At 42.5% G+C, this 26,101-nt stretch overlaps 1 protein-coding gene across 1 annotated transcript; it reads left to right on the top strand.

Moving 5' to 3' along the window:
• The first annotated feature begins 18,449 nt into the window (after nucleotides 1-18,449).
• On the top strand, nucleotides 18,450-22,547 carry LOC125513433 (translocation protein-like protein). The gene is made up of 5 exons (XM_048678551.2): nucleotides 18,450-18,711; nucleotides 19,340-19,657; nucleotides 20,465-20,666; nucleotides 21,457-21,685; nucleotides 22,130-22,547. Exons 1-5 carry the CDS (start codon nucleotides 18,613-18,615, stop codon nucleotides 22,359-22,361), a joined length of 1,080 nt encoding a protein of 359 aa, XP_048534508.1. The 5' UTR covers nucleotides 18,450-18,612; the 3' UTR covers nucleotides 22,362-22,547.
• Nucleotides 22,548-26,101: the final 3,554 nt, after the last annotated feature.

Here is a 26,101-nt window from a genome sequence, read left to right as displayed (position 1 = left end):
GCAAGATAGCCTGACAAGCCTTGTCGGGAACCAATGATGTGACACTGAGCGGTGCATTTAATGTGCCTTGTCAGACTGCAAAGTTAGGTATGATAGCACTGTTTGCTATCTTGTCAGTGCATAATGACTACTTTGCCACTATGGTAACCCCTTGATCTATAAAAGGAGGCCCATGGCAACCTTAGAAAGGGTTAGAAGATTGGATAACTCACACCCCCATACGCACGTAGCTACTACTGCCTCGAGGCAGCCCTGCCGGGCAAGTGTACTATGCTCCGCCACCATCAATCCACCAAAGCAGGAGTAGGGTTTTATGCCTCGCGGCGGCCCGAACCTGGGTAAAATTGTCTTTGTGATCTCTGTTGTGCTGCCCCACGCTCGTCTGCTCTTTGCGCAACGCGTTGCCCCCTGCCGAACCATCAAGGGGCCTCCTGGTCCCATAGGTGGCCGTGGTTTCCCGCAACATCTTTGGCACGCCGGGTAGGGGGCTCGCTTGCGCAAACCTGAAGGCATGTGCAGCACGTCGACTTCATGACCATCTTCATCTTTGACGATGCCATAGACCATGGCGCCCAAGAAGAAACCCGGTCCTTCGGCTCACCCATCCACCTTGAAGGCTCCGCCGCCCACGGCCTCTAGTGCTGCAGGGGTTGCGGATGCACACGAGGACGCGGACGCTGCTGGGGGAGTGGTCGGAGCAGGCGGCATCGTCACCACTTCCCCTGTGGCTGATGCAGGAGTAGGAGGCGCCGGATGAGAGAAACATCAACAACACCCCGACGGCCACCCTTCCCAAGGTACATGTGAAGGGTTACTCCATCTACGCCCCTTTCCCCGCCGATGGGCACAACCGCATCAACGGCACCCAAACCGAGGCGAATCGCCGCCCTCCGGCCGCTCCCACCATGGGTGCGGCCACCGTGCGTGCACCCCCTCCGGGACGGGTCGGCCAAACCACTGAGCCCGGCAGAGCCACTGGCCATCGAGTGCCTTTGCCGCACCACGACCAAGTGGTCGCCCCACAGCAGCAGCAGGGCCGCAGTGCTGCCGCCGCTGGCACCGTCAGGAGCCGAGCGACGGCATGATCAACTTCATTATTATCCATGCCAAGTACGGTTTCGGAGGCCATGGCGCGGGCTCAACTACTATTGAAGTTTCCGCGAGTGGCCAAGCAGATGGACGAATGGCGTGCCACCACCCAAAGCCTGCTCGGTTTCGCCGAAGCTGGGGGCTCACGGCGAGCTGGCCCGCCACGACCTCCCCAAGCAACCGCAACAGCTCATGTTGTTGACCGCATGGAAGGGGCCATCCCCACGGTGCAGTCCCCGCCACAGCAGCCAGCGCGAGCGCAACAGAATCAAGATCATGACGATGTCTCGATGGCCTCTTCTGACCCTCGAGCACGTCCAGGCCAATGATGAGCCCCGGAGGATAGGCGGAGAGGAGACACGCGCATCGTCGTCGAGCAACACCATCAAGACCTCCGCCAGACCGACGGGTATTGCGGCCCTGACATCGACGAGCCCGCGCTCGGTATTGGTGGGTGCCTAACTTTCAAGGTTAGCTGCCCTGCCTTTAATCATGAGCTGCGTCAAGCCTGTTGGCCGTTCATTCGCACGTTCAAGCCAGAATACCTGAGAAGTACGACGGGAGGTTGAACTCGGCAGAGTTCCTGAGCATCTACACCATCGATGTTCAGGCTGCCAGGGGAAGACATGAGAAGGTGTTTGCCAACTACTTCCCTTTGGCCCTCAAGTCCAATGTGAGGTCTTTGCTGATGCACCTACCGGAGAACTCCATTTCGTCATGGGCTGACCTGTGCCACAAGTTCAATGGCGCCTTCACGGGCGGCCATCAAGAAGCCGGCAGGCCCAGCGATTTGTAGCTTCTCCAACAGAAGGAAGGAGAAACCCTCTGTAAGTATTTACAAAGATTCATAAAAGTTCATAGAAATATCCCAAATATCCATCTGGCAGCCGTAATAGTCCTTCCAGTCCAATGTGCGCAACCGACGTATTCGTTCCAAGATGAATGTACGGTTGCCCAAGACTGTGAAGGAGATTTACACCCTGGTAGATAAGTGTGCTCGGATGGAGGAAGGAAGGAAGTTGCCCTGAGAGGAATATTGCACCAATGTTGATTCAGAGGATGAGGATGAATCAACTAGTCAGAAGAAGAGCTAGAAACACAGTAAGAAGCGGAGATATAAGGCAGTGATGACTGTTGAAGGATCGGGTACGCCTAGTACCGGCAAGAAGGCCAAAGCTGAGGCCCCCGGCAGGGAAGCTCTCGTGTGCACAGACTGCCGGGAAGCCGCTGCTGCCAAGAAAGCCGGGAAAGGTGATGGGAGAACTTGCACTAGTGAAAGTATGAACCCTAGGCCTTGTTTCAACGCATTGCAATACCGTTTTCGCTCACTTTTATCATTAGTTACCTTGCTTTTTATATTTTTAGATTACAAAAACCTATATATATCTACCATCCATATTGCACTTGTATCACCATCTCTTCGTCGAACTAGTGCACCTATACAATTTACCATTGTATTGGGTGTGTTGGGGACACAAGAGACTCTTTGTTATTTGGTTGCAGGGTTGCTCGAGAGAGACCATCTTCATCCTACGCCTCGCACGGATTGATAAACCTTAGGTCATCCACTTGAGGGAAATTTGCTACTGTCCTACAAACCTCTACACTTGGAGGCCCAGCAACGTCTACAAGAAGGTTGTGTAGTCGACATCACCGGCCAAAGGGGGCGCGCCATGGGGGGAGTCCTACTTGGACTCCTAGTCCAAGTAGGATTCGGCACCCCCTCCTTCCTTCCACCGGAGAGGAAAAGGGGAAAGGAGAGAGAGGGAGAAGGAAAGAGGGGGGCGCCCCCTTCCCCTAGTCCAATTCAGTTTGGGCAAGGGGGCGTGCCCCTCCTCATGTGGCATTTCTCCTCTCCTCCAATATAGCCCAATAGGCCCAATACTTCCCCCGGGGGGTTCCGATAACCCCTCAGTACTCCGGTAAAATATCTGAATCAATCGGAACCATTCCGATGTCCAAATATAATCTTCCAATATATGAATCTTTATGTCTCGACCATTTTGAGACTCCTCGTCATGTTCGTGATCTCATACGGGACTCCGAACAAACTTCGGTCATCAAATCACATAACTCATAATACAAATCGTCATTAAACGTTAAGCGTGCGGACCCTATGGGTTCGAGAACTATGTAGACATGATTGAGACACATATCCGGTCAATAACCAATAGCGGAACCTGGATGCTCATATTGGCTCCTACATATTCTACAGAGATCTTTATCAGTCAAACTGCATAACAATATACATTATTCCCTTTGTCATCGTTATGTTACTTTCCTGAGATTCGATCGTCGGTACCATCATACCTAGTTCAATCTCATTACCGGCAAGTCTCTTTACTCGTTCCGTAATACATCATCCCGCAACTAACTCATTAGTCACATTGCTTGCAAGGCTTATAGTGATGTGCATTACCAAGAGGGCCCAGAGATACCTCTCCGATACTCGGAGTGACAAATCCTAATCTTGATCTATGCCAACCCAACAAACACATTCGGAGGCACCTCTAGAGCATCTTTATAATCACCCAGTTACGTTGTGACATTTGATAGCACACAATGTGTTCCTCCGGTATTCGGGAGTTGCATAAAATCATAGTCAGAGGAATATGTATAAGTCATGAAGAAAGCAATAGCAATAAAACTTAACGATCATTATGCTAAGCTAACGGATGGGTCTTATCCATCACATCATTCTGTAATGATGTGATCCCGTTCATCAAATGACAACAGATGTCTATGGTTAGGAAACTTAACCATCTTTGATTAACGAGCTAGTCAAGTAGAGGCATACTAGGGACACTGTGTTTTTTCTATGTATTCACACATGTACTAAGTTTCCGGTTAATACAATTCTAGCATGAATAATAAACATTTATCATGATATAAGGAAATATAAATAACATCTTTATTATTGCCTCTAGGGCATATTTCCTTCAGTGAATGTCATGGATATTAGCTCTTCGACTCCATACATTCCTTGGCACTTCCCATTGCACCTAGGAGCTGACAGAATCTGTCGAAAAGGCATATGATGAGGATGATATGCAGAAACTGGCCAGAGTGTTTACAATGCTACAGTCTTGCATGGTGGAGGTTATGAAAGATCAAGGAGGTATGGGTTACAAGATACCACACATGGACAAAGCAAGAATGCAGAGTGAGGAAAGGTTACCTATAGCTCTAAAATGGGATGGTGAACTCTATCAGAAAACCTTCGAGATTATAGTTGATCACCAAAGGAGATTATAGATGGAGTACTTTGAAGTGAACTATGTACCCCATCACTAAGGAGATCACTAGATGAATTTGTAATGCATCTATTGTATTTATTGCATCTACTGTTACAAATTGAATAGTCTACCTTATACTCCGTCTAGTCTACATCTTTTGCATCAACTTCAGATACGCTAAATAATAATATAATCTTCATATATATGGCCGAATAAATGCGGATGAACAAAATAATGTACTCCATCTATTCTACATCTACTCCAAATGGTCATCTACAGATGCTTACACTATACATTTATAGGTCATACCAAAAGATAAATGGTCATTTACTCCAAAATGCATAGATGTATAGACCATTTATAGATGTCATCTACTCCAAATGCAAGTACATATGTACCCCATTTACAGGAGTACTGCAAATGTACATATTACACTCCATTTGAAGGAGTAATAAACAATAAGTCAGTAACTGCAAATGCATACTCAATGGATTGAGTTTTCCCTTTCAATGATGCTTCTCCCCCTCTACTCTCTAGTAATGGATTGAGTTTTCCCTTTGAAGTTCTCTTATCGGATTGAGTCTTTAAGGATTTGAGAATACTTGATGTATGTCTTGCATGTGCTTATGTGTGGTGACAATGGGATATTCATGTGATCCACTTGATGTATGTTTTGGTGATCAACTTGCGAGTTCCGTGACCTTGTGAACTTATGCATAGGGGTTGGCACACGTTTTCGTCTTGACTCTCCGGTAGATACTTTGGGGCACTCTTTGAAGTTCTTTGTGTTGGTTGAATATATGAATCTGAGATTGTGTGATGCATATCGTATAATCATACCCACGGATACTTGAGGTGACACTGGAGTATTTAGGTGACATTCGGGTTTTGGTTGATTTGTGTCTTAAGGTGTTATTCTAGTACGAACTCTTGAATAGATCGATCAGAAAGAATAACTTTGAGGTGGTTTCATACCCTACAATAATCTCTTCGTTTGTTCTCCGCTATTAGTGACTTTGGAGTGACTCTTTGTTGCATGTTGAGGGATAGTTATATGATCGAATTATGTTATTATTGTTGAGAGAACTTGCACTAGTGAAAGTATGAACCCTAGGCCTTGTTTCAACACATTGCAATACCATTTTCGCTCACTTTTATCATTAGTTGCCTTGCTGTTTTTATATTTTCAGATTACAAAAACCTATATCTACCATCCATATTGCACTTGTATCACCATCTCTTCGCCGCACTAGTGCACCTATACAATTTACCATTGTATTGGGTGTGTTGGGGACTCAAGAGACTCTTTGTTATTTGGTTGCAGGATTGCTTGAGAGAGACCATCTTCATCCTATGCCTCCCACGGATTGATAAACCTTAGGTCATCCACTTGAGGGAAATTTGCTATTGTCCTACAAACCTCTGCACTTGGAGGCCCAACAACATCTACAAGAAGAAGGTTGTGTAGTAGACATCAAGCTCTTTTCTGGCGCCGTTGCCGGGGAGGTTAGAAATTGAAGGTATATCTTTAGATCTTGCCATCGAATCTTTTAGTTTCTTGTTTTATCATTAGTTTAGTCTATAAAAGAAAATTACAAAAAAAGGAATTAAGGTTGCCGCATATGCTTCATCTTTTTAATGTCTTTCGTGAAAATAAGGATTCCGATAATTGTGCCAAAGTGTTAGGAGAAGAATGTATTAAAATGCTTGGCACTAAATCTTTGGATGATGGTCATGATTGCAATGTTGTTAGTATGGATTCTTTGAACATCCATGATGCTAATGATATGCAAAGCCACAAGCTTGGGGATGTTATGTTTTATGAAGATGATATTTTTTGCCCCCCAAGTTTTAATGAGGAAATTAATTATGATGATAGCATGCCTCCTATTTATGATGATTATATTGATGAAAGTGGGTTTGGAAGAGTGTCAACTTTAGGAAGTAATGATCCCACTATTTTGGAGGGTATTGAATCTTATTGTGATAATTATGAAAGTGGATTTGGAGAGGTCATGACTTTATTTAGTGATGAATCCACTATTTCGGAAGATGTTCCAATTGATTATGAGAACAAAGTTGCTATATATGATGATTATTGTGATGACTTGCATGCTATAAAGAATAATGATAACCATGAAACTTGTCATCATGATTTTAATTTTCAATTGGATTATACCTCACATGATAGTTATTTCGTTGAGTTTGCTCCCACTACTATTCATGAGAATAAATTTGCTTATGTGGTGAGTAGTAAAATTTATATGCTTATGTATCATGAAAAGAATGCTTTATGTGATGGTTATATTGTTGAATCCATTCATGATGCTACTGAAAATTATTATGAGGGAGGAATATATGCTTGTAGGAATTGCAATAATATCAAGTATCCTCTCTATGTGCTTAAAATCTTGAAGTTATGCTTGTTTTGCTTTCCTATGCTAGTTGGTTCTTGTTCCCATAAATTGTTTGCTCACAAAATCCATATGCATAGGAAGTGGGTTAGATTTAAATGGGCTAGTCATATTCTTCATGATTCTCTCTTTATGTTTCAATTCTTTTCTTTTATGTGAGCATCATTGAAATCATCATGCCTAGCTAGGGCGTTAAACAATAGCACTTGTTGGGAGGCAACCCAATTTTATATTTGTTCTTTGCTTTTTGTTCCTGTTTAGTAATAAATAATTCATCTAGATTCTGTTATGATTGTGTTTTTTATGTTTTAATTAGTGTTTGTGTCAAATAAGGCCTTTAGGATCTTCTTGGGTGATTGTTGTTTGATCTTGCTGATAAAAACAGAAAGTATGCGCTCACAAAAATAATTATCATTTTTTATCAGGGAGCGGTAAAATACCAATTTCAATTGCAGTAGATCAATATACAAATTTTCCTGGTCGTCCTAATTTTTCAGAATTTTTGGAGTTACAGAAGTATACGAAATCTCCAGATTACTACAGACTGTTCTATTTTTGACAAATTCTGCTTTCATTGTGTTGTTTGCTTATTTTGATGAATCTATGAGTAGTATCGAAGGGTATGAACCATAGAGAAGTTGGAATACAATAGATATTACACCAATATTAATTTAGAATGAGTTCACAACCGTACCTAAGTGGTGATTTATTTTCTTATACTAACGGAGCTTACAAGTTTTCTGTTGAGTTTTGTGTTGTGAAGTTTTCAAGTTTTAGGTAAAGATTCGATGGACTATGGAACAAGGAGTGGCAAGAGCCTAAGATTGGGGATGCCCAAGGCACCCCAAGGTAAAATTCAAGGACAACCAAAATCCTAAGCTTGGGATGCCCCGGAAGGCATCCCCTCTTTCGTCTTCGTCTATCGGTAACTTTACTTGAGGCTATATTTTTATTTACCACATGATATGTGTTTTGCTTGGAGCATCTTGTATGATTTGAGTCTTTGCTTTTTAGTTTACCAAAATCATCCTTGCTGTACACACCTTTTGGGAGAGACACACATGAGTCGGAATTTATTAGAATACTCTATGTGCTTCACTGATAACCCACGAGTATAGGGGATCACAACAGTTTTCAATAAGTAAGAGTGTCGAACCCAACGAAGAGCTAAAGGCAGAACAAATATTCCCTCAAGTTCTATCGACCACCGATACAACTCTATGGACGCTTGACATTCGCTTTACCTAGAACAAGTATGAAACTAGAAGTACTTTGTAGGTGTTGTTGGATAGGTTTGCAAGATAATAAAGAGTACGTAAATAAAAAGTAGGGGCTGTTTAGATAAAGAAACAATAAAGTAAATATAGCGAGTGTGGAAAAGTGGTGGTAGGAGTTGCGAAATTGCCCCTAAGCAATTGACTACTTTACTAGACCGATAGCAAGTATTATGTGGGAGAGGCCACTGCTAGCATGTCATCCCTGACTTGGAATTCTATGCACTTATGATTGGAACTATTAGCAAGAATCCGCAACTACTAATGTTCATCAAGGTAAAACCCAACCATAGCATTAAGATATATTGGTCCCCCTTCAATCCCGTATGCATCAATTTCTATGCTATAGGTTGAAGCTTCTGTCACTCTTGCCCTCCAATACATAGTCTTATCAACATACAACTAACCCTAGGGTGTGATCCACGCGCGCAATCATATGATGGGCACCAAAGGACAGCAACATAACCACAAGCAAATTAAATCAATCATAGCAATTCACCAACCACCGATAGGACAACGAAAATCTACTCAGACATCATAGGATGGCAACACATCATTGGATAATAATATGAAGCATAAAGCACCATGTTCAAGTAGAGGGTACAACGGGTTGTGGGAGAGTGGACCGCTGTAGATAGAGGGGGGGAAGGTGATGGAGATGTTGGTGAAGATGGCGGAGGTGTTGGAGTAGATCGCGGTGATGATGATGATGGCCACGGCAGCGTTCCGGCGCCACCGGAAGAGAAGGGGAGAGGGGGGCCCTTCGTCTTCTTCTTCCTTGACCTCCTCCCTAGATGGGAGAAGGGTTTCCCCTCTGGTCCTTGGCCTCCATGGCATGGGAGGGGCGAGAGCCCCTCCAATATTGGATCTGTCTCTCTGTCTCTCTCTGTTTCTGCGTTCTATACTGGCTTTGTTTCACCGTTTCGTATATATATGGAGATCCGTAACTCCGATTGGCCTGAAACCTTCGCCGTGATTTTTTCCGAATATTAGCTTTCTTGCGGAAAAATAAGAGCGTCAACCGCCTTACGGTGGGCTCACGAGGGTAGGGGGCGCCCCCTGCCTCGTGACCACCTCGGGCACTAGTTCGCGTTGATTTTCCTTCCGAATTTTCCATATTTTCCAAAAATAAGCTCCGTCCGTTTTTATCCCGTTTGGACTCCGTTTGATATGGATATTCTGCGAAACCAAAAACATGCAACAGACAGGAACTGGCACTGGGCACTGGATCAATATGTTAGTCCCAAAAATAATATAAAAAGTTGCCAAAAAGTATATGAAAGTTGAATAATATTGGCATGGAACAATCAAAAATTATAGATATGACGGAGACGTATTAGCATCCCCAAGCTTAATTCCTGCTCGTCCTCGAGTAGGTAAATGATAAAAAAGATAATTTTTGATGTGGAATGCTACCTAGCATAATCTTGATCACATATCTAATCATGGCATGAATATTAAGACACGAGTGATTCAACGCAATAGTCTATCATTTGACATAAAAACAATAATACTTCAAGCCTACTAATAAAGCAATCATGTGTTTTCAAAATAACATGGCCAAAGAAAGCTATCCCTACAAAATCATATAGTCTGGCTATGCTCCATCTTCACCACACAAAATATTCACATCATGCACAACCCCGATGACAAGCCAAGCAATTGTTTCATACTTTTGATGTTCTCAAACCTTTTCAACTTTCACGCAATACATGAGCGTGAGCCATGGACATATCACTATAGGTGGAATAGAATGGTGGTTGTGGAGAAGACAAAAAGGAGGAGATAGTCTCACATCAACTAGGCGTATCAACGGGCTATGGAGATGCCCATCAATAGATATCAATGTGAGTGAGTAGGGATTGCCATGCAACGGATGCACTAGAGCTATAAGTGTATGAAAGCTCCAACTGAAACTAAGTGGGTGTGCATCCAACTTGCTTGCTCATGAAAACCTCGGGCATTTGAGGAAGCCCATCATCGGAATATACAAGCCATGTTCTATAATGAAAATTCCCACTAGTATATGAAAGTGATAACTCAAGAGACTCTCTATATGAAGAACATGGTGCTACTTTGAAGGACAAGTGTGGTAAAAGGATAGTAACATTGCCCCTTCTCTCTTTTTCTCTCATTTTTTTATTTTTATTTTTTTATTATTTTTTGGTGGGCTTCTTTGGCCTCTTTTTTTACTTGGGCTTCTTTGGCCGCTTTTATTTATTTTTAAAGTCCGGAGTCTCATCCCGACTTATGGGGGAATCATAGTCTCCATCATCCTTTCCTCACTCGGGCAATGCTCTAATAATGATTATCATCACACTTTTATTTACTTACAACTCAATATTACAACTCGATATCTAGAACAAAGATATGAATCTATATGAATGCCTCCGGCGGTGTACCGGGATGTGCAATGATCTAGCGTAGCAATGACATCAAAAAACGGACAAGCCATGAAAATATCATGCTAGCTATCTTACGATCATGCAAAGCAATATGACAATGAATGCTCAAGTCATGTATATGATGATGATGGAAGTTGCATGGCAATATATCTCAGAATGGCTATGGAAATGCCATGATAGGTAGGTATGGTGGCTGTTTTGAGGAAGGTATATGGTGGGTTTATGGTATCGGCGAAAGTTGCGCGGTACTAGAGAGGCTAGCAATGGTGGAAGGGTGGGAGTGCGTATAATCCATGGACTCAACATTAGTCATAAAGAACTCACATACTTGTTGCAAAAATCTATTAGTCATCGAAACAAAGTACTACGTGCATGCTCCTAGGGGGATAGATTGGTAGGAAAAGACCATCGCTCGTCCCCGACCGCCACTCATAAGGAAGACAATCAATAAACACCTCATGCTCCAACTTTGTTACATAACGGTTCACCATACGTGCATGCTATGGGAATCACAAACCTCAACACAAGTATTTCTACTAATACAGAACTACCCACTAGCACGACTCTAATATCACCATCTTTATATCGCAAAACTATTGCAAGGAATCAAACATATCATATTCAGTGATCTACAAGTTTTATGTAGGATTTTATGACTAACCATGTGAATGACCAATTCCTGTCATCTCTCTAAATAGATATAAGTGAAGCAAGAGAGTTTAATTCTTTCTACAAAAGATATGACCATGCTCTAACAAATATAAGTGCAGAAAAAGAGCATTCTACAAATGGCGGTTGTCTATGTAAAGAGAAACAGGCAATCCAAACTTCAAATGATATAAGCGAAGCACATGAAGCATTCTATAAAGCCATACTCAAAAGATATAAGTGAAGTGCAAAGAGCATTCTATAAATCAACCAAGGATTATCTCATATCAGCATGGTTCATAAAAAGAAAAATGAAAACTAAATGCAAAAGACGCTCCAAGATTGCACATATCGCATGAACGAAACGAATCCGAAAACATACCGATACTTGTTGAAGAAAGAGGGGATGCCTTCCGGGGCATCCCCAAGCTTAGACGCTTGAGTATCCTTGAATATTTACTTGGGGTGACTCGGGCATCCCCAAGCTTGAGCTCTTGCCTCTCTTCCTTCTTCTCACATCAAGACATTCTCGATCATCGAACACTTCATCCACACAAAACTTCAACAGAAAACTCGGTAAGATCCGTTAGTATAATAAAGAAAATCACTACTCTAAGTACTGTTGCAAACCAATTCATATTTTGTTTTTGTATTGTGTCTACTGTATTATAACTTTTTCATGGTTTAATCCACTGATATGAATCGATAGTTTCATCAAAACAAGCAAACTATGCATCAAAAACAGAATCTGTCTAAAACAGAACAGTCTGTAATAATCTGAACATTCACCACACTCCTGATACTTGAAAAATTCTACCAAAATTAGGAAAAATAAACAATTTGTATAGGAAGACAGTGCAAAACGAATCAGAACCATTTGACGTTCCAGCTAAAAATGTAAAATCGCACACTACAGCCAAAGTTTCTGTCCTGCACCGTAGAAACCATCAAGCAAATGTAAACATCCTAAAGGCAAACCTTGGCACATTATTTTTATATTTAAACTTTATAAAAGCACACAACAGAAATAATTGACTCTCTAAAACTTCTGGGTTGTCTACCTGGCAGCGTTTTCTTTAAAGCCATTAAGCTAGGCATATAGTGCTCAAGTAATGAATCCACCTGGATCCCAAGGTATATCAAAGCCAATTTTCATTAACAATGATTTGTAATTTAGTAGTGAGCACAAAGTAACATATATCATACAACAACGAGGTCTAACTCTCTTCCTATGCATCAGCATGTCATAAAAGAACAATTGATGCACACAAAGTAAAGGCCAATGCATAGTATAAACGGTTTCTTGCAATTTTATCATATTGGAAACATAGAGAGGTGGAGATATAGTTCCTCTCTCGTAATAATTGCAAGTAGGAGCAGCAAGCACATGCATATTATATTCATCAAAATCATCATGTGCAACGGTAAAAGGCAACCCATCAATACAATCCTTAATAAGTGCAAACTTCTCCGATATAGTGTAGTCGGGAGAATTCAAAAAGATAATAGGACTATCATGCGTGGGTGCAATAGCAACAATTTCATGTTTAACATAAGGATCTGAACAAACATGCCACAATAAAGAAAATTACATTGAAAAATATGTTAGGTAGCATTTCACATCAAAAATTCTGTTTTTATCATTTACCTACTCGAGGACGAGCAGGAATTAAGCTTGGGGATGCTTGATACGTCTCCAACGTATCTATAATTTTTTATTGTTCCATGCTATTATATTATCCATCTAGGATGTTTTATATGCATTTATATGCTATTTTATATGATTTTTGGGACTAACCTATTAACCTAGAGCCCAGTGCCAGTTTTTGTTTTTTCCTTGTTTTTGAGTTTTACAGAAAAGGAATACCAAATGGAGTCCAATTGACGTGCCAATTTTTGATGATTTTTTATGGACCAAAAGAAGCCCCCAGAGTAAAAGAGTTGGGCCAGAAGAGTCCCGAGCCGTCCACGAGGGTGGAGGGCGCGCCCCCCTATCTCGTGGACGACTCGGAGACCCCCTTGGCGTGAGACCGAAGCCAAAAATTCCTATAAATACCCAAACCTCCAAAAAAATAACCTAGATCAGGAGTTCCGCTGCCGCAAGCCTCTGTAGCCACCAAAAACCAATCGGGGCCCTGTTCCGGCACCCTACCGGAGGGGGGATCCCTCACCGGTGGCCATCTTCATTATCCCGGTACTCTCCATGACGAGGAGGGAGTAGTTCACCCTCGGGGCTGATGGTATGTACCAGTAGCTATGTGTTTGATCTCTCTCTCTCTCTCTCTCGTGTTCTTCATTTGGCACGATCTTGATGTATCACGAGCTTTGCTATTATAGTTGGATCTTATGATGCTTCTCCCCCTCTACTCTCTTGTAATGGATTGAGTTTTCCCTTTGAAGTTATCTTATCGGATTGAGTCTTTAAGGATTTGAGAACACTTGATGTATGTCTTGCATGTGCTTATCTATGGTGACAATGGGATATTCACGTGATCCACTTGATGTATGTTTTGGTGATCAACTTGCAAGTTTCGTGACCTTGTGAACTTATGCATAGGGGTTGGCACACGTTTTCGTCTTGACTCTCCGGTAGATACTTTGGGGCACTCTTTGAAGTTCTTTGTGTTGGTTGAATAGATGAATCTGAGATTGTGTGATGCATATCGTATAATCATACCCACGGATACTTGAGGTGACATTGGAGTATCTAGGTGACATTCGGGTTTTGGTTGATTTGTGTCTTAAGGTGTTATTCTAGTACGAACTCTTGAATAGATCGATCAGAAAGAATAACTTTGAGGTGGTTTCGTACCCTACAATAATCTCTTCGTTTGTTCTCCGCTATTAGTGACTTTGGAGTGACTCTTTGTTGCATGTTGAGGGATAGTTATATGATCAAATTTTGTTATTATTGTTGAGAGAACTTGCACTAGTGAAAGTATGAACCCTAGGCCTTGTTTCAATCCATTGCAATACCGTTTTCGCTCACGTTTATCATTAGTTACCTTGCTGTTTTTATATTTTCAGATTACAAAAACCTATATCTACCATCCATATTGCACTTGTATCACCATCTCTTCGCCGAACTAGTGCACCTATACAATTTACTATTGTATTGGGTGTATTGGGGACACAAGAGACTCTTTGTTATTTGGTTGGAGGGTTGCTTGAGAGAGACCATATCCATCCTACATCTCCCACGGATTGATAAACCTTAGGTCATCCACTTGAGGGAAATTTGCTACTGTCCTACAAACCTCTACACTTGGGGGCCCAACAACGTCTACAAGAAGAAGGTTGTGTAGTAGACATCACCGGCCAAAGGGGGCGCGCCATGGGGGGAGTCCTACTTGGACTCCTAGTCCAAGTAGGATTCGGCACCCTCTCCTTCCTTCCACCGGAGAGGAAAAGGGGAAAGGAGAGAGAGGGAGAAGGAAAGAGGGGGGCCGCCCCCTTCCCCTAGTCCAATTCAGTTTGGGCAGGGGGGGCGCCCCTCCTCACGTGGCCTTTCTCCTCTCCTCCAATATGGCCCAATAAGCCCAATACTTCCCCCGGGGGGGTTCCGATAACCCCTCGGCACTCCGGTAAAATATCCGAATCACTCGGAACCATTCCGATGTCCGAATATAACCTTACAATATATGAATCTTTATGTCTCGACCATTTTGAGACTCCTTGTCATGTCCGTGATCTCATCTAGGACTCCGAACAAACTTCGGTCATCAAATCACATAACTCATAATACAAATCGTCATCGAACGTTAAGCGTGCGGACCCTATGGGTTCGAGAACTATGTAGACATGATCGAGACACATCTCCGGTCAATAACCAATAGCGGAACCTGGATGCTCATATTAGCTCCTACATATTCTACGAATATCTTTATCGGTCAAACCGCATAACAACATACATTATTCCCTTTGTCATCGGTATGTTACTTGCTCGAGATTCAATCGTCGGCATCATCATACCTAGTTCAATCTCATTACCGGCAAGTTTCTTTACTCGTTCCGTAATACATCATCCCGCAACTAACTCATTAGTCACATTGCTTGCAAGGCTTATAGTGATGTGCATTACCAAGAGGGCCCAGAGATACCTCTCCGATACTTGGAGTGAAAAATCCTAATCTTGATCTATGCCAACCCAACAAACACCTTCGGAGACACCTATAGAGCATCTTTATAATCACCCAGTTACGTTGTGATGTTTGATAGCACACAAGGTGTTCCTCTGGTATTCGGGAGTTGCATAATCTCATAGTCAGAGCCTCAGAGGAATATGTATAAGTCATGAAGAAAGCAATAGCAATAAAACTTAACGATCATTATGCTAAGCTAACGGATGGGTCTTGTCCATCACATCATTCTGTAATGATGTGATCCCGTTCATCAAATGACAACGGATGTCTATGGTTAGGAAACCTAACCATCTTTGATTAACGAGCTAGTCAAGTAGAGGCATACTAGGGCCACTGTGTTTTTTCTATGTATTTATCATGATATAAGGAAATAACAATTCTAGCAGAATAATAAACATTTATCATGATATAAGGAAATATAAATAACATCTTTATTATTGCCTCTAGGGCATATTTCGTTCAGTGAATGTCATGGATATTAGCTTCTTCGACTCCATACATTCCTTGGCACTTCCCATTGCACCTACAAATTTAAAGGAGCTGACAGAATCTGTCGAAAAGGCATATGATGAGGATGATATGCAGAAACTGGCCAGAGTGTTTACAATGCTGCAGTCTTGCATGGTGGAGGTTATGAAAGATCAAGGAGGTATGGGTTACAAGATACCACATATGGACAAAGCAAGAGTGCAGAGTGAGGAAAGGTTACCCATAGCTCTAAAATGGGATGGTGAACTCTATCAGAAAACCTTCGAGATTATAGTTGATCACTAAAGGAGATTATAGATGGAGTACTTTGAAATGAACTATGTACCCCATCACTAAGGAGATCACTAGAGGAATTTGTAGTGCATCTATTGTATTTATTGCATCTACCGTTACAAATTGAATATTCTACCTTATACTCCATCTAGTCTACATCTTTTGCATCAACTTCAGCTACGCTAAATAATAATATAGTCTTCACATATATGGCCGAATATATGCATATGAACAAAATAATGTACTTCATCTAGTCTACATCTACTCCAAATGGTCGTCTACAGATGCTTACACTATACATTTATAGGTCATACCAAAAGATAAATGGTCATTTACTCCAAAATGCATAGATGTATAGACCATTTACAGATGTCATCTACTCCAAATGCAAGTACAGATGTACTCCATTTACAGGAGTACTGCAAATGTACATATTACACTCCATTTGAAGGAGTAATAAACAATAAGTCAGTAATTGCAAATGCATACTCAATTTACAGATTTCATTTACAATTGCAGTAAATTTTACTCCAAACATTAGTAATTTTTTTCACGTGGTCATCTAAGTACATCTAACAACAAAGGAATTTACTACAAACATCAGAGAAATTTTACTGCATCTACCGAATAGTAGGAATACTACTTCAAATGGTCATCTAAGTGTACTTATACATTTGCAGAATGTACACCTAGATATAATCTACTCTTTTGCTACAATAGTACTTGTTACAACATGTACTGCATTACCAAAGTAACTGCATCTACAGACAATACTACGTATACATCTACAAACAAAAGGAGTACTGCATCTAGGGTCTGGTTGTTTAGAAACTTGAACACCATGTGTGGGGGAAAAATAGTGCCTGGGCAGAGGCTGAGAATGGTGGACGTTTTTGCCTGACAATGCTAGCCTGGTGTATGTGTGTTTGGTTCCTGCCTAGGCTATTACTTTGTCTTTTAGTGATTAAGAAATACTCACACGTAGGACATTTTGCTCATGGCTCGTGGTTAGGCCCAGGCTGCTGGCTAGGCGCAAGAGATGGGATGCCTGGCACAGGCTAATGACAATGCCGGCTTCTTTCATTTTCTTTTTATATCTAGGCCAAGCTAATCACACATCCAAGGATAACCAGGCCAGGCAAACGTTTACTTTTCCAGGACACCATCCAAACACTTGTCAGGCAAGTTTCAGGGATGGTCCAGGCCAAGCATGCAACACCCATGTCACGAAACAAACACGACCCTACTACTGCATTACCCAAGCACTCTTGCAACATTACTTGCTGCAACTAATGGAGTAAGAAATGAACGAGTCTACTGCATCTAATGGAGTGAGAAATAGACAAGAACATCAACAACATCAACAACATCTACAACCAAGAACAAGAACATCTACTGCATCTAATGGAGCAAGAAATGAACAAGTCTACTGCATCTACAGATAAGGACTACATCTACTGCATCTACATGGCGGGGAGAACATCTACTCAATGGGGAGTACTAAAACCACAAATAAGAACATATGTTGATGAGTATGTACCGCATTATCCGAGAGAGAGAGAGAGAGAGAGAGAGAGAGAGAAGACACACGATGGGGAAGGTGCAGGAGTCGCGGGTCCTGTCGACGGCTCCGTGTTGACTCGCTGCCACCGACACCAGATCTAGCACCGCCGCACGCAGATCCAACGTGGTAGCCATCAGGTCCGACGATTCCTTGCCGCTTCGAACAAAAATGATGTTTTTTTTTGCTTTAGGTGATGCCAGAGGACGGTAAAGTCAGGGAACGATGGAGCCGAGGAATGTCGGGGACGATGGAGCCAAAAGCCAGGGAGACAGTGGAGCCGGGAACGCCAAGGGATGGTGGAGAATCGCCGGAGCATGAAGAAGTTCACTCGAGCGGAATGGAGGAGAAAATGGAGGGGAGTGGGTGTCGATGTCGAGGGGAATGAAGGTGAGTGTCGATGTCAATGCCGATGAATGAAATTTTCTTTTCTTTTCTTTTTTGCATACTAGTAATAATGTTTATATTAGGTAGGATATTACTTGCACGTTATATTAGGTAAGATATATCTGTTGCACGTTGGTATTTGGTAAGATATCAATTTCTTTTTCGCGGGAATGGTAGGATATTAATTACATGACAGATTTCATGGGATAACGTTGAGTCAAAATGTGTTTATAACAAATGGCAATAGTGGGTAATTAGAGCGTTAAACGTGTTTGGTGCTCAACATTGGAGCAATTTCAACCGCTAGATAATATGATTTGACGGTCGTGATGGTTTGGATCTGCCCCTTTGGATTTTTTTATATTGGTATAGATATAGATATAGATAGATAATGGTAATGGCCTCAATTAAATGGGATTAGAGGGACTAGGAGTATTAATTTTCTTCGCTTTCTCATTTTTTTTCGGCCGCAAAATCCTAACACGAGAGTTTCTCGCTTCTACTCGTTGACGTCAGGTGTTTGTCAAAAAGAAAAAACTCGTCACGTCAGGAATAGAAGGGAGGTGGGCAGAAAAACCGGCGAAATTTCTCGAATCGGACGTGAGATCCGGATTTCGACCCAGTCCCTTGGCCTGGTTCCGTCACGGGCTAGGGTTTCGCCGTCTCTCCAGCGTTGCGGGTCGGGGCGGCGAAGATGGCAGGGAAGGGCGCCAAGGCGACGGCCGCCAAGGCGGCGGAGAAGGAAAAGGGGAAGAAGGCCCCCGGCTCCCGCTCCTCCCGTGCCTGTTCCCAGGTCTGTTCCTTGCATCGTACATTTAGTTAAGATGCTGTTCTGATGTGCACTTTTTCGTGTTTTGAGGGGCACCTTAGATTCATTCTGTAATGTTGGTTGGAATGCTCGGCGTGGTCTAACGAAATAATTGTAAGAAGAGTATAAGGGCGTCCTCTTACAAATTGGACAGCTTTGAGCGTTCTCACAGAATTTTATAGTAGATCCGGCGAAGTGCTCGGTCTGTCTAGTTGCTTCCGTGGATGCACTGGTGGCTAAAAGATTTCTATTCGTCTTTCACAAATTTGGATTTTGGGGGGACTTTGTTGTGCCGTGCCCTTGAAGTACCGTGTTCCAGCTGCTAGGGTGTGTTCACTCTTGTAGCCTCCACTTCACTTCTTCACTGCGGTGTGTGATATATTCTACCTATGGACCTCCACATGAGTGGATCCTCACAGAGGATACCTCGTTTGCTTGCCATTATTTGCTTACACCTGATTACCTGAGAGCAGACAGGATACTTTTTGGATCACCTAGATTTGATAGTATGGTCATCCGTATTATATTGTATAAGACTGCAAGATTTTTGACACATTTTAGACATGTTCTTCCCTAATGGTTAATAGTGATAAAATAACATTTTGCTGTATAGGAGGAGCCAGTTCCAAAGAAAGATGTGTATCAATTGTTTGCTGAGAAGGTTCGGGATAACAAGCAGCTGGAATCGAGATGGGCTGTCATGCAAGAAACTCGCGTTGAGTATTTTCGTGGAAAAGATTTTACTACCTTCATCAAGAATCATCCAGAAGTTGGGGAAATTTTAGGGCCGGATAAAGATATGGAAGCTGAAGATATTGTCAACACTTTGCTTATCAAGAACCTCGTAATAAGGTGTGACCGAGTTTGGAAAACTGTGAGACCAGGAAAGAAAAAGTTATCATCCTGGCCTGCTCATTTGGAGATACATCAGGTAACTTTATGTGCTGCTTAGGAGGGGGAGGGGGAGGGAGAGGGAGAGGGAGAGGGAGAGGGAGAGGGAGAGAAGAAACTACTCCCTCCGTTCCAAAATACTTGTCTTTCTAGGCATTTTAACAAGTGACTACATACGGAGCAAAATGAGTGAATCTACACTCTAAAATATGTCTACATACATCCGTATGTAGTAGTCATTTGAAATGTCTAAAAAGACAAGTATTTAGGAACGGAGGGAGTATTATATTGTCTTCATCACATAGCATTATTTTATTATGAGAGGGAGGGAGGGAGGGAGGGGGGGGGGGGGAGGGAGGGAGGGAGAGGGAGAGAAGAAACTATTATATTGTCTTCATCACATAGCATTATTTTATTATTTATGTATGTACTCTCCATATTGCATTGTAGCTGTTTCTATAAATTGCTATATCCTGTGTCCCTGTATGGCTGTATCGCCGTGTGAACTTGCACCTTACTTTTTAACAATTTGTGTGTAGCAAATGCATTTCACTTTTTTGTTGATGTCAAGCGATTTTTTTGTATGAGTAGGAGGTTCATTACCTTGTCTGTTCCTGATGCATGTAGCAAGTAAGATAATGACACTATCAGCCTATGAAGTGAAACAATACAAGTCTGAACCAGCAGATTTCCTACATTGTCTGGCTTTTTATCATTTATGTGTAGCGAATGCATTTCACCTTCTTGTTGCAGTGTAATAAAGGGCTACTACAGATTGTTGCTTTCAGGTTATTATCCTTTTTATGGGTTTGTTCCTATTGAACTAAAGCTTCATTTGTACTTACAGGAACAAGTATTCACTGAAAATGATGGTTTTTACGCTTGGATGTTTCTCAAAAGACGGACCTTGTGGCAGACGATTCTTTCATTTATCTGGCCTGTCTTTGCGTTGGCAGTCTGCTTATTTCCAGTTTACCCATACCAATGCAAGATTGTGGTACTGTACTCTTGCGCTGGAGCTTTACTGTTCATTGTATCCCTGCTTTTGTGTAAGATTCCCTTCCTGAATCTCTCTCATATTTGCCATCTTCTGGTTTTGTAGTGGCAGTTAGCCCGAGCAGTCTGAGTTGCGTGTATTGCTAGTTATGCATTAAAAATGCACATTCTCTGTGTTGCATTCATGAATAATATGCCATTATTTAGTATTTTTGTAAAGGAAAAGCCTTGTATATCAGTTTCACAGAGGCATAGTTAAGTTGCTATGGGAGTATCTAACATTTGATTTTGCATGCTGCTTGCGAAACTTTAAGTATGCCTGTTGGTGGCACCGTCCGGAGTAGAACTAAATGTCTCAGCTGGCACTGCTGCACATCTATTTGCATGATTGACATAGAGCTGCAAATTTATTCAAAATAACAGTAGGCAGGTCGCCATAACTCTATACCTGCCAGGCACTGTTATAAAGGGCTTCTACCTAGCCTGCCCTAGGGGTTGCCTAGCCTAGGTTCCATTTCTCCTTTGGATTGGGTTTCTTCTTTTGTGTTGTACATGATAAAGTTTGAACATATTTTTGTTTCTTCATGTACAATATCTTCATTTCATATATTCCTTAGTGAGAGAACATAAGAAATTTGGCACTAGGAATTGTTAAGTGACGCGGTTTCAGGCAAACATTTACCAGCCGGCTGTTACTAGTGCTGTTGGTGCATGCTTATGTTGCTTCTATTGCCATACTATTTTATGTGGTGGGATTATCCCACATACCCACTTGCATTCCTTTGTTAGATTCTCTAAATTTGGGAATGATGATATTTGTTTACATGTTCGATGGAATTGCAGTAAGAGCTGCCATCTTTGGCGTACTATGGGTTCTTCTTGGAAAACGGGTGTGGTTCTTCCCCAATATAAATGCAGAGGAGACCACATTTAGAGAACTCGTTCGGTTTTGGCCTGTGAAGGATGAGGGAGAGCGACCAAAGTGGACGTCAAGACTTTTCTATGCTACTGTTGCCTTATTGGTGATGTTGCTGCTTAGACATCACGCTCCAGATGAAGCAGCTAGAGCGAGGTAATTTCTTTTCTATAATACATTTTCCTATCTCATGCCTTAGTGTCACCTGAGCGATGAACTTGGTCAATGAAGTGTTCTATCAAGCACACCTCCTCTGCATTCAGCAATATATTCCAGGCACCTGCCTTCCATTTTTTTGGCACATATGCAGTTAAACTTTCAAGATAGCTCCTATGCAATTGTTATTTCGACAGTCCACAGTTTGTTCCCAGAATAGAGAAATCACATGTTTGGTTTGTACCTGTATTGGGTCACTGTGTTCAACTAGAATTTATATACTACCAAAAGTGTATATTTTCCTGTCAAAGAGAATACTATCAGTATAGATGTGGTTCTTGCCATGAATTATAACTAGTCGTGTGTTGCCAGGGAGGTACCGGACCCTGGTAACGGAGGGCTTGAAATCTAGTTGCATAACCTTCTATTTTTCTCTGTCTTCAGGTACCAAAAGAAGGTTTCTAATATAATTGATGATGTCCTTGAGTGGTCTCCGAAGTTGGCTCTGTCTGGGATGATGGATAAACATACTGAGGATAATGTGACAGAAACTAGCAATTACACCAGCCATGCCACAACGAGTACTGAAGAATGTACAGATGCAGCCGAGGATGAGGATGCAGATGAAACCCAAGGTGCTGCTGATGATACGAGAACAAGATCTAGTGAAGTTTAAAATGGAAATCAAACTTCTAAATTTGATGGAAATTTCATAAGTACTCTTGTGGGTTCTAATTATACGGATATAGAAAATTTGGGGTGTTCAATCTGACCATGTTTTGTTCGTATATTGCCACCGATCAGCTGTACTCGTAAAGGAAGTGTTGTCAAAACCTAAAGCATATTACCTTTTTTGCTTGCATGTGGCTAGTTTTTTAAATGCGTGTTTCACAGGATAGTAGTAGATTTGTGGCGGGGGCACCTTTTCTTCATGGGATTTTTATTTTGATGGCTCTCACTGTTTAGTCCTCAGTTTTGCCCATGCTTGTTTGCAGTCCTCACTTTTCCCCCTCTATCACGTGGTCCATCCTTACAAAAGCCCGAATGGGGGTTTTACCGTCTGGTCAAAGTCTTTGACTGATACCGGGTGCACTTGTAGGTCGAGGACGGGGCATGGACCCGTTGGTTGGGCAGCTGAGGTTGTTGCCAGTCCATCGAGTTCATGGTTTGGACGCGCGGTGTTCGCGGAGTTTCTTCTTAAAAAAATGCCAATGAAGGTTAACCCTTGAGTTGGTCTTATTTTTTTGTGCACTCGTAGATAGGCCTAGAGCATATAATGCATGATAAAATGGTGGCTTATTATTATGCTATAAGAAGGGGGCTCGAACTTGAGACCACCCCAGAGCATATAACGCGTGACAAAAAGATGGCTTATTATTATGCTATAGGAAGGGGACTCGAACTTGAGACCACCCGCTTATAGAGTAGCGCAAACGTCAAATGACCTAATGTGTAAATGTGTTTTTATAATCGTTGATTTCGTATATGTAGTGGAGTACACCGCTGGGGTCTGAATGTATTCTTGCCTAGTATTTGAAATTCTCATAAATGACCTTTTTTCTAGAAGGAAGTGCCTCAAATAATTTTGAAATTTCTGCCATTTCATTTTTCATCAAGAGTAGGCCACATTGGATGGCCACTAACCAAGTTTCAGCCATTTCAGAGTAATATTGCCTTGTTCCATCCACTTAGTTGAGTTTTAGTGAATTATCAGATCTTGCCCAAATTTAACTACAAGAGTGATGTAGTTTGGTTCCGAAAATTGCCAAAAATCGTTTTATGCTCTAATGTTGGTGGTGCATAAACTCGGGACAAACAAAGTTGAAATTCCAAACCATTTTGTATAAATGGTCAACATTTCAAGTTTGATCACATTTTAAAAAAATAAAGAAAATGAAAATGTTACGCAAACCTTGGGTTCGCTAGCATCAGCGTTTCGACCCACATGCGTCAACCAGGCCCAACCGGAGAACAACACCGATTTATGAGAGGCCTTGGGCCCTCCCCTCCAAAGGACTAGCCTGTTAGGAGGGGACACCCCCATTCTTGTAAGTCGTGTTATGCCTCCCCTGGTATCAGAGCGAGGTTCGAAGAGGTCGCGGATTGTTGATTTAGAGAAGATCGTGGTTGTGTGAAAAAGGTCTATGACAGGCGGCGCGATTGGGTGACAACGGATGTTGCGGGCAGTTTTCATGTCGCGGAGAAGTCTCAGCCAGTACAGCAACAACGACACGAATCGAAAGCAATCGGTAACTAGCAGCAGCAGATCAATGAGGCGGCAGCGATCCAGTCATTGAAGGAGCACAGTGATTTGGGCGGCGTGATGCAGCATGCGGCAGCCGGTCACAAGAAGCGACAGCGGATCATCGTGAGCAGCGAGTCGTTGGTGTAGGTCTTTCGTGGGCAGATTGGATCGATCCAGATCGATGGAAGTAGCGGTGGCTGCAGCACAGTCACGCAAGGCCGCCGACGGCAGATCGATGGATCTTCGATCGGGAGCAAAGGCGCCGGTGCCCTGGCGCGTGCAAGGTTCAAGGCCCACGTGTGGGTGCTGGTGGGCCAGAAGCATAGCGAGGCCGAGCGGAGTCTGCGGGCCACATGACCGGCGTGATTCACTTCGGCAGACAACATACGTAGTAGCAGGCGGACGAGCGGAGCTAGGCCAGCGGCAACTTCAGTTGGCGAGCATAGCAGGCAGTGCTCTCGCGAGTAGCAAGCGTACGAGGCTGGGTCAAGTTGAAGAACTGCCCGTGGGTGAGCAGACTGGATGCTTGTACAGACGTGAGATTTGTTGGATGAAAAGAGGAAGCTACGCAACAGGCTGAAGCTACTCATCGGGAGGAAGAGATAGGAAGCCTAATGGACCTACAGCCTACAGGAGCACATGGTGGAGTTGGAGATTTTGGATCTTTTGATTTTCACGGTTTAGTGCACGCAGAAGGCTTATGTGGTGGATTTTTGGCTTTATTTCTTTGTACATATGATGTGTATTGGGATGATAGTGTAACATCCTAAATTTTTAATTTAGAATGTTATACACTAGATTATCAATACATATCATATTTTATTTGCTTTTAGTCTGATCCAGAAATTCTACGCAACTCAAGGATCCTCGGAGAGAGTTAGGGATTTCGTTATTTTCATATTTGGGTTTCTCTCAAATTTTGAAAATATGATCATTTGATTTTATTTATTTTATCTTCAATTATTTCTATTAAAAAATTATGAGAGGGAATAAAATGACTTTCCCAAAATAAAGAAATATTGAGGATTTAATAAAAAAAATCAAATATGATTCTTTTTGGAGTTTTTGCTATTTTATTTGAATTTAGAAAAAATGCACAATTTTCAAAACTGCATTTTAGGGCCAAGAAATTGTTCATCTCGTTCTAAATATTTTATTTAGACGGTGAAAATTTGTTTTGGCATTTTTAGATTTTTATTTATTTTTCTAGAATTTATTTTCTGTTCAGCGGATTTTTTTTAAAAAAACGCGCGAGAGCCCGACTGGGCCAAGGCCCAGCCGAGCCGGGCGGGCCTCGCCAGCACCACCGCCAGCCCCGTCGTGTCGCCGCCGGACTCGGGGAGTCCGACCCTGAGCCGCCTCCGCCGTCGCCCTTTCCCCAAGCCGGCCGAGCCCCCCCTCCTATAAATATGCCGCTACCCCGCAGCCCTCACCCCGTCCCAGCCCCGCCGCCGAGCCGCCCCGTCCCAGCCCCGCCGCCTAGCGCCGCCGCCAGGAGCCGCCGCCGCCGCAGCCCCGCCACCCCGCGCCGTCCCGTCGCCCCGCCGGAGCCGAGCCGGAGGTATAGCCGCCGCCGTGGTCCGTTTTTTTAAAACCCGATCCGGTTTTTTAAGAAACCCTAGTTTCATTTTTTATATAAATTGGTTTTTCTGGTTTATTTATTTAGCGAGCGTTCGCCCATTCGTTCGTTTTGACAGACGAGTTCACTGTTTAGTCACAGTTAACGAACGTTCGTTCGTTAATCTGTTCGTCAGTTTTTCTTTTTCTCGGATTTTCCGCGGTTATTTCTGATCGCGATTTCTGATCCGATTTTCGTTCTAGTATAACTTTTCGCTCGTTTATCGGAATCAGGCGATTCAAGCGCCTAGAGTTTCATCTCGAAACCCTCTTTCCGTTTAACCAACTCAAACAAGTTTTTGCTTCTGTAAAATTTGACTTAGGTCCAGATTAGTAAACGAAGCTTCTTTCTTTCGCCTTTTGACTTTCGTTGCTTCGTTTGATTTGATTCTTTTTGCAAACCGGAGTTTTTAAGTTAAACTTTCTGGTTAGTTCTCTTATTTGAGTTTTACATGTGCATTAGATGAGTACTTATTGTATGCTTGTTTGTTTGCGATAGAGTACCCGGAGTGTGCCGCTTGCTACTTCGAATCTCTAGGTTTCACGGATCATCA

Source organism: Triticum urartu, chromosome 6A, assembly GCF_056163025.1.
Source record: "Triticum urartu cultivar PI428250 chromosome 6A, HENAU_Tu73, whole genome shotgun sequence".
Taxonomy (NCBI): domain Eukaryota; kingdom Viridiplantae; phylum Streptophyta; class Magnoliopsida; order Poales; family Poaceae; genus Triticum; species Triticum urartu.
This window is presented reverse-complemented; position numbering and strand designations above follow the sequence as displayed.